This window comes from Martes martes, assembly GCF_963455335.1.
Source record: "Martes martes genome assembly, chromosome: 7".
Lineage (NCBI taxonomy): Eukaryota > Metazoa > Chordata > Mammalia > Carnivora > Mustelidae > Martes > Martes martes.
The window spans coordinates 49,163,456-49,178,470 of NC_137894.1; the positions used below are offsets into that span (position 1 = coordinate 49,163,456).

At 42.8% G+C, this 15,015-nt stretch overlaps 1 protein-coding gene across 1 annotated transcript in view; it reads left to right on the plus strand.

Annotated features, from left to right (window-relative positions):
* Positions 1-1,673: 1,673 nt before the first annotated feature.
* PAQR5 (progestin and adipoQ receptor family member 5) overlaps positions 1,674-15,015 on the plus strand; it is a gene marked incomplete at its 5' end in the record, with an annotated part of 43,396 nt that continues 30,054 nt past the window's right edge. Inside the window, one exon of the mRNA XM_080807403.1 lies at positions 1,674-1,739. Coding sequence (XP_080663529.1) covers positions 1,689-1,739 — 51 coding nt within the window. The remainder of the gene's footprint in view (positions 1,740-15,015) is intronic.

Below are 15,015 nucleotides of genomic sequence, written 5' to 3' on the forward strand. Positions count from 1 at the left end.
CTACTCTAGGTACCTTGGGTAAGTGGAATCCTACACCATTTGTTCTATTGTGACTGGCTTGTTTCCCTCAGCATAACGTTTTCAAGTTTTATTGATGTGGAAGTGCCGATCACAGTATCATTCCTTTTTAAGACTGAATAATATTCCATTGTGTGCCTAGACTGTATTTTGTTATTTTGTCTACCCATTCTTCTGCTGGTGGACACTTGGGTCGTTTCCCCCTTTGGACTTGTGAATAATACATCAGCGTTTTTAAGAAAGAAGCAAATTCATGGCAATGAAACATAAATACATTGCATTTTGTTACAGAGTTCTATTTTTTTTTTAAGATTTTATTTATTTGAGAGAGAGAGAGAGAGAAAGAGCATAAGCATGAGCAGAGGGGAAAAGACAGAGGGAAAAGCAGACTCCCTGCTGAGCTGGGAGCCTGATGCGGGACTCGATCCTTGGACCCTGGGATCATGACCTGAGCCGAAGGCAGACGCTTAACTGACTGAGCCACCCAGGTGCCCCAGAGTTCTAGATAATAACACATAGAACATAAAGACTATAATAAGCAGCAAAAGTGTAAACAAACCACAAAACGAAAACCACACTTTAAGTTCAGAGGACAAGCGCCGTTGCTTTAATGAATGGTGTTAAGCATTTCGCTGAAGGCCCAGTGTGAGCCAGGCAGACACCCAGAGTTTCCAGCCATCCCAGGAGTGTCCTCTCCAAGCACTTGGGCAGGTAGTTTTGCTTGTAGGCAGAGGTGGTTGGTGTCACATGAGAGGTACAGGCAGGGTTTCTGGACTTTCAGAGGCAGGGACAGAATTCCTCTGGGGGAGCTCTAAGGATGGGGCAGATCTTGGCTCAGCAATGATGGGAGTGGTGGGGGGGGGGGCATTAACCAGGGTAAATTCCTAGCATTGCTCTTTCTTTGCTAAACCCAGCTTGCATGTTTCTATTTCTTAGGCGGTCCTGAGGGCTTCAGGCCCCTCTAGCTCACATTACTCACAGCTGTTAAGCAGTCTTAATCTTGCATTTAAACAGCCTCGTTACTTGGAGTTGTTTTGTCCCCTACAAGTGCCTCGGATTTGCTTGTCTGCTTCTTGTGTGTGTCTCAGGGCAACAATGCTCCCGTCGGCCTTCTGGAAGAGCTGCTTTTCTTTGGGTGATCTGGGGCAAGGCCCTTGTCCTCCTCTGCCCGCTGAGTGGACACAGACTTGGGATCACACGGCCGGCCCAGGGGCAGCCCACGATGCTGCCGTGAGCCAGCTACTTCAGCTGTCCCCTAGCCTTAGAGAAGTCACTGCCCCCTTCTGGCCCCAATGTCTGACGTGAGGGGACCTGGGGCCTCCACGGCTCTTCTAGCTCTGCAGTTTCATGATCGCCCCTACCAGGCATGAATGACCTCCCTCCAGCCCTCTCGGAATAAATGACTCAGCGGTCTGATAGACCTGCTGCTGTTTTTAAGGAAGCCTGATTATTTTGCCGTCACAAGCAAGTGTTTGTTCCGTGGTTAAACAATCTGACAGTCTTGATCCAGCTGGAGTTAGGCTGGGGCTGACTGGATTTCTTCATGCCGTCCTCTTACAGGGAAGCAGCCCTGGCACCGGCTGGCCACAAGCACCCCGAGCCATGTCAGAACAATGAGCCGGCGACGGGGAACAGCTGTCCACCACCGGCCATCCCAACCCAGCTTCGAGATGCTGAGCCTGAAACTGCCCCGGCTGTTTAGCATCGACCAGGTGCCCCAGGTATGTGCTGAGTTCCTGGGGGGTGGCAAGGGCAAAGTCTTTGCCCCCTGGGGTGGGGGGCGTGTGCTGGCTTTGTCTGCAGCCAGCGAGCCTCCCGTTTCCCCCACCTATACTGAACCTGGAAATAGGAGGGATCCCAAGACACCCCTTCCCTGTGACATCTCTATTTTATCCCAAACGAAGCCTTTATGGAGATTCCACATATGAGCTGAAGATAGGTAGCCAGGGGTATCCGGCTGGGTAGAAGTTTCCTTTGGGGCCCTCCCTTGGGTGCCTGAAAGCAGGCAAGGGCCAAGTCGCCTCGGGTGTGTGGTTTTGCCCTTGTCCTTACCACTTGCAGGAGGCTCGGGCCTGGTGTGGCTTGGGGCGAACAGGAGGGTGGTCCCGTGGGCCTCAGCCCTGGCCCTATCATGGACTCCTGGGCCTGGGAGCTCACATGGCAGCCTCCCCGAGGCTCCTGGGATGCCTTGACAATCTGCATTTGTAATCGGCCTGAGGTGGGGCCACACGGCTGGGGAGCCAAGGCACATGGGCCCACCCCCCTTCCCTGGCGGAGAAGACATTTCATATACACCTCGGTGCCGGGTCACATTCCCTTTCTTTTGGACTGAAGATGAACCAGTGTTAATGTCAGGGTGGGAAGTTTGAGCTGGAGGATGTCCCAGACTGAAGGGAGACCTTTCACGCAGCAGACTGCCAAGTACTTCCAACTTTCCTCAGAGGCCTAAGACCCGGGCACCCTCAGCCCCCGGGATGGAGATGAGGTGCGGGCAGACTGCTGGGCTCTGTCCCGAAAGGCTGTGAGGCTGGGTGGCTGCAGCTGGGTGGCACTGGGGGTGACAGAACGTGAGGCAGGGCTGTCTGGTGGGAAGAGACGAGGGACGTGGCAGGGGACAGACAAATTAGAAATGAGGCTGGCCTTGCAGGACACCTCCCGTGGGCTTCCAGGGCCGTGTCTCCTCCTAATGGGATTCTCTGCTGGGTTCTACCCACAGACCACGAGTGGCTGTGATTAGTAGGAGCACAGGGTGAATTCTTGGATTCATCCACTCATGTGCAAGGTGTCATTCTGTGCCAGACTCAGAATAATCCATACAAATACTGCCCCTAAGCATTTTTAAAATTTGGATGTGTGCTTCTGTTGCAAAGTGGGTTAGGGTGTGTCCTCAAAGACCCAGAGGAAGGATCGGCCACTTCCACCATGGGGGAGGAAGGGCCCAGGGATGGCCCCGTGACAGGAGAGATCTTGAAGATGGGTTGAGGGTGGGTAGCTTGTGGGATGTGGGCCAAGCCAAGTAGGTGGAGGACCGGTGTGGGCAAAGGCCTGAAACAGGGAAGCACGGGGCAGGTGTGGGCACTTTGGGGGGCGGGGTTACGGGTGCTGCTGAGATGTCCCTCTGGGTGTTTTGGGCAAGGTCACGTTCAGAGCAGGTGCCCAGGAAAGACGTGAAGGGGAAGTGAAGGTCTCAATGGGTACTTTGTGGGCTTCTGAAGCATGGAGATCCTGAAGACGAGGACCAGAAAACCCCAGAGTGCTAAAGAGGAACATGTCTCTTCTGTCCAGTTTTCCATAGACAATGGAGGTGACAGTATCCTTTTCAGTAAAATGGTGCTAGTCAGAGGCAGAGAACCAGCATTGAACCTCACATCCACTATTTGCTTTGAAACCTTCCTTGGGTACTTATATCCACTCCCGGGCTTTGGGGCCCCATGCTCAAGGTTCATGGAGCAAACAGGGGCTCTGTCTGCCTGGAGGGTACTTTTACTTGAGGATTTGCTGGGGGAGGGGGACAGAAATGTTTGTTGCTAAAACAGGTGCAAGTATATTGAGGAGAAAAATGCATACATAATTTGCGTGAATATTTAGAATAGACCTCCTACAAATGCTAAGCTTACTTTTGGTGGGCTCTTTGGGTTCCGATACCCAGTCTATGGAGTGACCTTGGGCAAGATACTTAATCTTCTGACCTCGGTTTCTGCACCTGTAAAATGGGGTGATGAAACTATCTGCTTCCTGGGGTTATGGTAATGAGATGTCCCATGTGAAGTGCCTGGCACCTGGGGACCAGTCAGTAATGTTGGCTGCCATTACCATCATCAAGTCTTCATACAGAGGCCCTGAGTAGCCTCTCGTTTGGTATGTTAATGAGCTGTATGGACTGGGCCACTTCCCCACCCTCTGAGCCTCAGTTTCCTGATCTGTGAAATGGAGATAATATCTGTTAATTTAGTCTCACAGGGCTGTTGTGAAGATCCAAGAAAAATGAAATAGAACAGCGGGACTATTATGAAAGAAAGGAAACATAGCCAGATGGTGTGTTGTTGGGTAGGTGGGTTTGGGCACTGGGGAACCAGGAACCAACTCAACAGGCAAATGGTTTCTCCAGCCTGAGGTTTCTCAAAGGGTGTACTTGGATCACCACCATCAGAATCATCGGGAGCTTATTAAAATACGATAAGAATGGGGCCCCTGGGTGGTTCAGTCAGTTAAACATGTGCCTTTGACTCAGGTCATGATCTTGGGGTCCTGGGATCTAGCCCCGTGTCAGGCTCTCTGCTAAGCAGGGAGTTGTCTGTCCCTCTCCCACTGCCCCAACCCCCAGCTCATACTCTTGCTCACATCTCTCTCTCTCCAATAAGTAAGATCTTAAAAAAAAAATACGTGATGAAGTATGATTGCAGGTATTTTTATATTGTTCTTGATTTTAATGAAAAGGAGTGCTTTCAGCATTTCATCGTTTAAAATAATGTAGCTTCTGTGTATGTATGTATGTAAATAACATTTATCAATTTAAGGATATTCCTTTCTACTCCTTGTTTTCTAGGATTTTTTCCCTTTAAGAATGAATTTTACAAAATCTTTTTCTTCCCCCTACCAGTCCATCTTTTGAGATGGTCGTGTATGATTTATTTAAGATATTAGTGTGGTGAATTACACCAACTGATTTACTAATGTTAAGTCAACGTTGCATTTAAGTAAAACTTGGTCATGATGTAGTATCTTTTTTTTTTTTTTGATGTAGTATCTTTTTAATCTATTGCTGGAATCAGTTGTTTAGGAACACTTTCTTTTTTTTAAGGTTTTATTTATTTGTCAGAGACAGAGAGGGACAGAGAGAGAGTGTAAGTGGAGTGTGAGGCAGAGGGAGAAGCAGGCTCCGTACTAAGCAAGGAGCCCGATGCGGGTCTCGATCCCAGGACCCTGGAATCATGACCTGAACTGAAGGCAGATGCTTAACCGACTGAGCCACCCAGGCACCCCCTGTTTAGAAACCTTAAGATTTTTTTTTTTTAATTTTTAACTAGAGAGAGAGAGAGAGAGCACACAAAGCAGGGGGAGGAGCAGAAGGAGAGGGAGAAGCAGGCTCCCCACTGATCAGGGAGCTTGACGCGGGGCTCGATCCCAGGACCCGGAGATCATGACCTGAGCCAAAGTCAAATGCTTAACTGACTAAGCCATCCAGGTGCTCCTGTTAAGGAGCCTTAAATCTTTTTTTTTTTTTTTAAAGATTTTATTTATTTATTTGACAGACAGAGATCACAATTAGGCAGAGAGGCAGGCAGAGAGAGTGGAAGGGAAGCAGGCTCCCTGCTGAGCAGAGAGCCCAATGCGGGGCTCGATCCCAGGACCCTGGGATCATGACCTGAGCTGAAGGCAGAGGCTTTAAACCGATGAACCACCCAGGCACCCCAAGGAGCCTTAAACCTAATGAGTTGATGTGTAATGTTTCCTTCAGATACTGCCCTTGCCTGGATTTGGATTAGGATTTTGCCAGCCACAATGAGTTGGAGAGCGTTGCCTATTTATTCTATGGAAAACTGTATATTATTAGAATATGTTCCTGAGTGGGTGGTAGAATGTACCTGCATGATTGTCCCACAGGGCCACCCTATTGCCCACCCCCAAAGAACACCGTTACCTGCTAAGCTACATGAATGGCAGCCTGTGGCGTGGGGGACGGAACAACTCATCTTGCAGCTGAATTGTCTTTGTGAAAAGAATTTTTTTACAGCAGCTTTGTTGAGACATAATTCACATAACATAAAATTCATCTTTTAAAAGTACACAGCCTGGGGGGTTTTAGTATAGTGACCTACACAAAGTCTGTTCCACAAACTCTCAGCATGGTCAATTTTAGAACAGTTTCATTACCCTAGAAAGAAACTCTGTACCCATTAGCGGTTGTTTCCTACTTGCCATGGCAACCACTGATTTACTTTCTGTCTCTATGGATTTGCCTCTTCTCAGTATTTCATATAAACTGGATAGTGTAATAAGTGGCCTTTCATGAATGCCTTCTTTCACCAAGCATCAATGTTTTCAAGTTCATCCATGCTGTACCATGTATTAGTATTTCATTTGTTTTTGTGGCTGCCTAATATTCCATTGTATGGATGCATTGCTGTTTGTTTATTCATTCATCAGTTGATGGATCCTTGAGTTTCCATTTTTTGACTATTACAAATAATGGTGCTATGAACATTTAAGTATCCGTTTTTGTATGAATATGTTTTCAGTTCTCCTAAGTACATGTCTGGGAGTGGAATGTTAGATCATGTGGTAACTCTATGCTTAACTATTTTTTTTATTGTCATAAAATACATTTAACATAAAATTTATCATCTTACCCGATGGTATTAAATATATTCACATTGTTGTGTAACAAGCACCACCATAAATCTCCATAATTCTTTTTTTTTTTTTTAAGATTTTATTTATTTATTTGACAGACAGAGATCACAAGTAGGCAGAGAGGCAGGCAGAGAGAGAGGAGGAAGCAGGCTCCCCACCGAGCAGAGAACCCGATGCGGGGCTCGATCCCAGGACCCTGGGATCACGACCCGAGCCGAAGGCAGAGGCTTTAACCCACTGAGCCACCCAGGCGCCCCTCCATAATTCTTTTTTATCTTGTAAAACTGAAACTCTGTACCCATTAAACAATAACTCCCTATTTCCCCCTCCCTCCTGGCTTCTGAAAACCATCATTCTACTTTCTGTCTTTATAATTTTGACTATTCTAGTACCTTCTATAAATGGAATCATACTGTGTTTGTCATTTTGTGACTGGCTTATTAATTTCACTTAGCATAATTTCCTCAAGATTCATCCATGTTGTACATGTCAGAATTTCCTTCATTTTTGAGGCTGGATGGTATTTTTATATGTATCTACCAGATTTTGCTTATTCATTCCCTTATCAATAGATACTGGATTACTTCTATGTTCTGGCTCTTGTGGTTAATGCTGCTATGAACATAGGTGTACAAATACTTCTTTGAGATTTTGCTTTCAGTTCTTTTGGGTATATACCCTGAAGTAGAATTGCTGGATCATTTGGTAATTCTGTTTGTAATTTTTTGAGAAACCACCATACTGTTTTCCACAGCAACGGCACCATTTAACGTTTCCACCAGCAGTTCCCTAAGGTTCCAGTTTCTCAACGTCCTTGTCAATGCATGTTTTCTGGTTTTGCTTGTTTGGGTTTTTTTGACAGTAGCCATCCTACCGTGTAGGATGTACTTTTGATTTGCATTTCCCTAATGATTAGGGAGGTTGAGCATCTTTTCATGTGTTTATTGACCGTTTGTATATCTTCTTTGGAGAACTACCTGTTCAAGTCTTTTCCTCATTTTTTTTTTGAAAGATTTTATTTATTTCTTTGACAGAGAGAGAGATCACAAGTAAGCAGAGAGGCAGGCAGAGAGAGAGGAGGAAGCAGGCTCCTGCTGAGCAGAGAGCCCAGTGCGGGGCTCGATCCCAGGACCCTGGGATCATGACCTGAGCTGAAAGCAGAGGCTTTAACCCACTGAGCCACCCAGGCAGCCCTCTTTTCCTCATTTTTAAATTGCGTCATTTGTCTTTTTGTTGTTGAATCATAGGTGTTCTTTATATATTCTAGATATAAATCCCTAATCGGATACATGATTTGCAAATATTTTCTCCCATCCTGTGCACCATCTTTTCACTTTACTGTTAGTATCCTTGGAAGCACAAAAGTTTAAAATTTTGCTATTATCTATTTTTTAAAATTATTTTCTTGCTTGTGATTTTGGTGTCATATCTAAGAATCCTTTGGCTAATTTGAGGTCATGAAGATTTAGTTCTATATTTTCTTTTAAGAGTTTTATCTCTTACACTCAGATCTGTGACCCAGACTATTCCTTCTTCAATAAATTGTCTTGGGCCCTTTATTGAAAATCAGTTGAGTATGTGAGGGTTTACTTCTGGACTGTAACTTCTATCCTGTTGATTTATCTGTTCTTATGCTGGTACCAAACTGTCTTCATTAGTGTAGCTTTGTAAGAAGACCCGAGATATGTGAATCTTTCAACTTTGTTTTTCCTTTTCCAGATTGTTTTGGCTGGTCAGGGTCTCTTGTATTTCCATATGAATTTAAGGAGCAGCATGTCAATTTCTGCAAGACAAATGAACACAAGGCCCCTGGGATTTATTTTAGGGATTGCATTGAGTCTGTTGATCAATTTGGAGAGCATTACCATCTTAACAATATTAAGTCTTTCAATCCATGAATGTGGGATGTTTTTGCATTTATTTAGGTCTTTAATTTCTTTCACTGATATTTTGTAGTTTTCAGGGCCCAGGTCTCACACCATTAAAAGAGTTTGTGATATTGATTCCTAAGCATTGTATTATTTTTGATACTGCTGTACATGGAATTTTTTCCTTAAATTCATTTTCAAATTGTTCATTGATAGTATATAAAAATAAAACTTAGTTTTGTATATCGATCCTATGTTCTGCAACCTTGCTGAACTCATTTATTAGTTCTAATAGTTTTTTAGTAGATCCCTTAGGATTTCCTATATGTAAGATTATATCACTTGCAAATGTAGTTTTGCATCTTGCTTTCCTATTTAGATACCTTTTCTTTCTTTTCCTTGTCCAGTTGACCTAGCTGGAACTTGCACTATGATATGGCATAGAAGTGGCAAGAGCAGACATCCTTATCTTGTTCCCTGTCTTAGGGGGAAAACATTCCATTTTCCACCACTAGGTATATTAGCTATGAGTTTCTCATAGGTGGCCTTTACTGGGCTGAAGAAGTTTAAAATTTTTTTTTCTTTTAAGATTTTATTTATTTATTTACTGAGAGAGAGTGGGGAGGGCGGAAGAAGAAAAAAAGGGGAGGGAGAGGGAAAAGGAAAGAGAGAGAATCCCAAGCAGACCCATCGCTGAGTGCAGAGCCCATCACAGGACTCAAGGAGAGGCTCAAGGTAGGACTCTACCGGGAGGGGGTGGGTTCAGCACACGGGGGTTGACCTGACACACTGAGATCATGTTCTGAGCCGAAACCAAGAGTCTGAAGCTTAATGGACAGACTGAGCCACCCAGGTGCCCCTGGGTTGAAGAAGTTTTATTCCTGTTTTGTTGAGTGTCTTCTTACCATGAAATGCTTTTTCTGTCTATTGACATAATCATGTGGTTTTGTTTTTTTCCTTCTCTTAATTAATCTTGCCAGTTTGTCTTTTTTTTTTTTAATATTTGAAAAGAGGTAGATTTGTGGCTCAGTGGAGCCTCTCTATTATGTGTTTTATATCTCTAATTTCTGTTATTTTTTATTATTTTCTTTCTGCTTTGGGTTCCTTTTGCTGTTTCTGCTCTGACTTTGTAGTTAATCACTCTGCCTTCTAATGTAAGCAACTGAGTACATATGTTTTCCTCAAGTATTGCTTTAACTGCAGACCACATGTGCTTTTTAAATTCATTTCTAATTTCCATTTTGATTTCTTAAGTAACTTACAATTGCTTAGAAGTGTGTTTGCATTTTTTTTTTTTAATTCCCAAAGTCTGAAGTATTTGTTATTGATTTAAATTAACTGATTGCTGCCTGGGAGTGTCCTCTGTATCAATCCCATCCTTGAAATCTGTTAAGTCTAGCTTTATGGTTCAGTACATAATCAATTTTCACAAATCTTCTAAATGTGTCTGGAAATAATGTATAATCTTCAGTTGTTGGGGACACTATTGCATATATGTTCTGTAAGATCCAAAATTTTTCGATTATTACTGATTTTATTCTGCTTGATCTATCCAGCTTGGAGATATGTTAAAATCTTCCACCATGATGGTGGTGGTGCAGTAAATTTCTTAATTTGCAGTAAATTTCTTAATATTTTGTAGTAATTCTCTTGCTATGTAGTAATGCTTTCTTAGAATCTGTCATATAGCAACTCCAGCTTTATTGTTTTTGTTATTTGTCTGTTTTATTTCTTTCCTTCCTTTGACTTTTAACCCCTCCCTGACCTTATATTTTAATTGTATCTTGTGTAAATGGCACACAGTTGGGTTTTATCTAGTCTGACAGTATTTGTCATTTAATTGACAGTTTAGGCTGTTTATATTTTTAAAGATTATTGATATATTTACATTTATTTTGATCATTTTATATAGTTTCTATTCATTATTTTCTCTGTTTAGTTTTCCTTTCTTTTCTTGTTTTCTTTGGATTGAGTTTTACTTTATTTCTTTTTGCATTTTAGCATTTGATTTTCTCCTCCACTTGTTTTATAGTTAATATCTAAAAATATGCTCTAGGGGCACCTGAGTGGCTCAGTCTGGGTAAGTGTCTGCCTTCTGCTCAGGTCATGATCCCAGGGTCCTGGGATCAAGCCCGACTTCATCGGGCTGCTTGCTCAGCAGGGAGTTTGCTTGTCCCTCTCTCCCTCTGCCTTGCCCCCTGCTTGTGCTCTCTCTCTCTTTCCCTCTGAAATAAATAAATAAAATTTTAAAAAAGAAGAAATATGCTCAATATTTGTAAGTTAGTGGCTACTGCAGCATTTTCACATGAAAAATTGTACAAGGCAAGAAGGGCAAGGCCTCAGCTGATCACACAGAATGTTCTAGAATGGGGTTTGTCCTTCAGACTAGTCCCAAATGAGAAAGGGAGACCAGGACTTCATATCCACCTTCAGTGGATGTGTGTGCTGCCCCTGGGCAGGTAATATAGCGTGGGCAGTGTAGTGGCCTTTGGCCAAAAGCAGTTCCCATGGAGGGTTGGGTGGCTCAGTTCTGAAGGAGGGAAGGGTTCCCTGCTGAGTGCATCCTGATAATCTACTACAGGAAGACACCCTGCTTTGAACTGACCTGGCCTAGATGTCACATTAAGTAGAAGTAGTCACATGGCCCCAACCTAATTGCAGAAAAGCCTGAGAAACATAGGAAAGCAAATGGAATATTTGGTGAGCACCAATTGTCCCTGCCACACCTAACTTCTTGGATCTGAGGTCTGGCAACTTCAAAAAACTCATAGAAACTTATTTCATCTTCAGATGTCACAACAAAACCATTGTATTTTTCTCTTTCTGGAGAAATATTCTCTAATTTGATTTTTCTTTTTTTTTAAAGATTGTATTTATTTATGAGAGAGAGAGAGAGAGCGCGAGCATGCACCTGAGTGGGGGGAGGGGCAGAAGGAGAGGGAGAAGCAGGCTCCCCGCTGAGTGAGGAACTGGATGTGAGACTCCATCCCAAGACCTTAGGATCATGGCCTGAACTGAAGGCAGATGCTTAATCGACTGAGCCACCCAGGTGCCCTTTGTTTTTCATTAATCTCTCTTTCTCTTAATCTCTCTGAACGGCTTTCTTTGAATCTGTTTTCAGTTTACTAATTTTCTCTTCAGCGAGATCTAGTCTGCTATTTATCCCTCCAATGACTTTTTATTTCAATGTTTCTTTTTTTTTTTTAAGATTTTATTTATTTATTTGACAGACAGAGATCACAAGTAGGCAGAGAGAGGAGGAAGGAGACCCCCTGCTGAGCAGAGAGCCTGATGTGGGGCTTGATCCCAGGTCCCTGGGATCATGACCCGAGTGAAGGCAGAGGCTTTAACCCACTGAGCCACCCAGGCGCCCCAATTTTCAATGTTTCTTAACTTCCAAGTTATATGAGGTTCTTTTAAGTCTGTTTTCATTCGTATTTTTAAGCTATTTACTTAAACATATCCAACATACTGATTTTATATTTCAGCATCTATTCCTCGAGGTTCTGTGTTGTTTCTGAGGTCTGGTGGTGTTTGAGGTGTGCGTATGCATGTGTTAAAGCAGAAACCCTCCAGAAAGGATTTGCATTTGCTGTTGTTTCTTACCTGAGGGAGCCACAAAACTTTGACCTCTACTTATTTGTAACTACTTTAATTTTGCTACTGGAGATCTTGGACCATAGAGGCAGTATGGATTTGAATCAGAAACCCATATGAGATCTAGCTGATGCTTCTGAATTCTGGGGAGGGATTGTTTCAGAGGGACAATTTTCCTTATTGTCTCCTTCTGCCTGGTGGAATTTACTTCACATTCTCTCATCTCTAGAGTCCTAGTCTTTTTTTTTTTTTTTAAAGATTTTATTTATTTATTTGACAGACATCGCAAGTAGGCAGAGAGGCAGGCAGCGTTGGGGAAGCAGGCTCCCCACTGAGCAGAGAGCCCGATGTGGGGCTCGATCGCAGGACCCTGAAATTATGACCTGAGCCAAAGGTAGAGGCCTAACCCACTGAGCCACCCAGGTGCCCCTAGAGTCCTAATCTTAATGGCAAGGTCAGCCTTTGACTGGGCTTGGGATTCATCTCTTATATGCAGAGCCTGGCAGCAGAAAATTTGTTCCTGAAGGCATCTTCCCACAGGGGCCTACTGGTTGCCCTTTGTTAGGGGGCTTTGTGACTTCTTCACTCTTGTTGCCATCTCACTTATGCGTTTATCCAGCGAATTATGCAGACTTCATCCAATATTTTAATTGTTTTAGTCAGAAGGATCTTTCGTGACAACTAATGGTCCATTATTCTTCCCAAGCCAGAAGGCCCACCAGCCATTCTTCCGGGTTCATTCTCCATCACTCTGGGTCCAGCGATCTCTCCCTTCTGAGAACTCTGCTAACACTTAGCATTTCCATCAATTACAGCAATCCCTCGTTTCCCTTGGGTGGATGCAGTGAGGCATGATGGGCTTTTGCAGCCAACAGACTGGCGGTTGCATCTCAGTTCTGCTATTAAATATGGTCTTGGAAACTTCTCTCATTGAGCTTCAGTTTCCTTATCTGTAAAATGGGATTTACAGTCTTGATCTGTGCAGTCCTCTCACGATGATCCAATGAAACAAGGTCTGCTTCTAACATGCACTGGGTGTGAATTTAGAGACCCATGAAAACCACAGAATGTGTAGAAGTTACATATGGAGCTAGCAAACAGTTGTATAGAATGATTCTGTTCTCCCTTGACAAATATCCCTTCATAATCACAGAAGAGTATATGAAAATCTCTAATTATTGTATAGCGAAGTCAGCAAAATATCAAAGACAACTAAATTTAATGATTGTTGCACAATCATTAATGGATGTTATGATGGATTAGTGATGTTTGGATGAGTAATAAAATAAAAACATACATAATTTATAAATTACTGCATGCTTATTCTATTAAATATATTTTTTGCCTTTATTTCAGCAAAATTATGGGTTATAGTGCTGTGATAAACATTATTATGTAATTTGTGTTCTATTAACAGTGATTCCAAATTAGATCACTATTCTTGAGTCACCGAATCTTGTTGTTGTTTTTTTTAATTAATTTCATTTGGGAGAAACTTCTGTTGAGTTTCTGCTCAGTTCTGCTAAGGTAGAGCAACTGGAATTATCAAAAAATATTCTTGGGGTGCCTGGGTGGCTCAGTTGTTAAGTGTCTGCCTTCGGCTCAGGTCATGATCCCAGGGTCCTGGGATTGACCCCATGTTGGGTATCCCGCTCTGCGGTAAGCCTGCTTCTCCCTCTCTCACTCCTTCTGCTTGTGTTCCCCCTCTCACTGTGTCTCTCTGTCAAATAAATAAATAAGATCTTTTAAAAAATTTTTAAAGCCATATTTAGAATCAGAAATGAACTATAAATTTTATCAAGTTCAAACACAATGGGGTTGTATGTGATAATTACAATTAAGAAGAAAAAGTATTACATATTTTAATTTCATATACATTACCATCTTCTATATGGCTCTTTTTTACTCTCTTTTAAAACATTATCTAGAGCCATAAAGTACTTAAATTTGACTTTTCTTTTTCCAAGAAAAAAGATACCATAAAGAAAACTGAACAGGGGCACCTAGGTGGCTCAGTGGGTTAAAGCCTCTGCCTTCAGCTCAGGTCAGGATCCCAGGGTCCTGGGATCGAGCACCACATCAGGCTCTCTGCTCCACGGGGGGCCTGCTTCCTCCTCTCTCTCTCTCTGCCTGCCTCTCTGCCTACTTGTGATCTCTGTCAAGTAAATAAATAAAATCTAAAAAAAAAAAACTGAACAGAGCAATATTTTGCTTAGTCAAAATTATACTATAATCTATAATGCTCATTTTAATCAACAGATTAAAAATAATCTGTTTGGAAGGTAATGTCAGGATTATTTGTATGTGAATCTTCTCTTTCATTCTTCAGAGATGCTTTTGTTCCTTTTTTTAAAGTTTTATTTATTTAAAGATTTTGTTTATTTGAAAGAGAGAGAGAGAGTAAGAGAGAGCATGAGAGGGGAGAAGGTCAGAAGGAGAAGCAGACTCTGTATGGAGCTGGGAGCCTAGTGCGGGACTTGATCCCAGGACTCTGGGATCATGACCTGAGCCGAAGGCAGTGGCCCAAACAACTGAGCTACCCAGGCGTCCAAGTTTTGTTTTATTTAAATGTTATTTTTGTTACATATTTCACATGTGGCTCTTTGGGTTTAGAAAAATCCTATACATATCTGAGATAATAAATGTGTACTTTGAATCCCTTTAACAGTGGAATAGCCAAACCTCAATATTTTTGAAAGTTTTTGCTAACATCATCCCATAACGAATACCTGTCAAGTGCTCAGACTCAAAATTAATGTCATTTCCTCCCCAGGATGGGGTTTGCTCTGTATTTGAGGACTGTCTCTTTCACTGATTTCTTTCCATCATCTTGCATCTTTTCTAGATGAAATCCAAGAATGTAATGGCATTTATTTGGCATTCCCATGGTGTGAATCAGAGATCTAGGGTCAAGTCTGATACACGTTTCAGCAAGATGTCCCATATTGGGGGCACCTGGGTGGCTCAGTTGGTTAAGCGACTGCCTTCGGCTCAGGATGGAGCCCTGGGTCAGGGAGGCTCAGCAGGGAGTCCCCTTCTCCCTCTGCCAGCCTCTTCCCCTGCTCCTGCTCTCACTCTCTCTCTCATTTTCTCTCTCAAATAAATAAAATCTTCCAAAAAAATGTCCCATATTGGAGAAGATTTGGAGAATGTCATACATCATCTTTGAATTATTCCA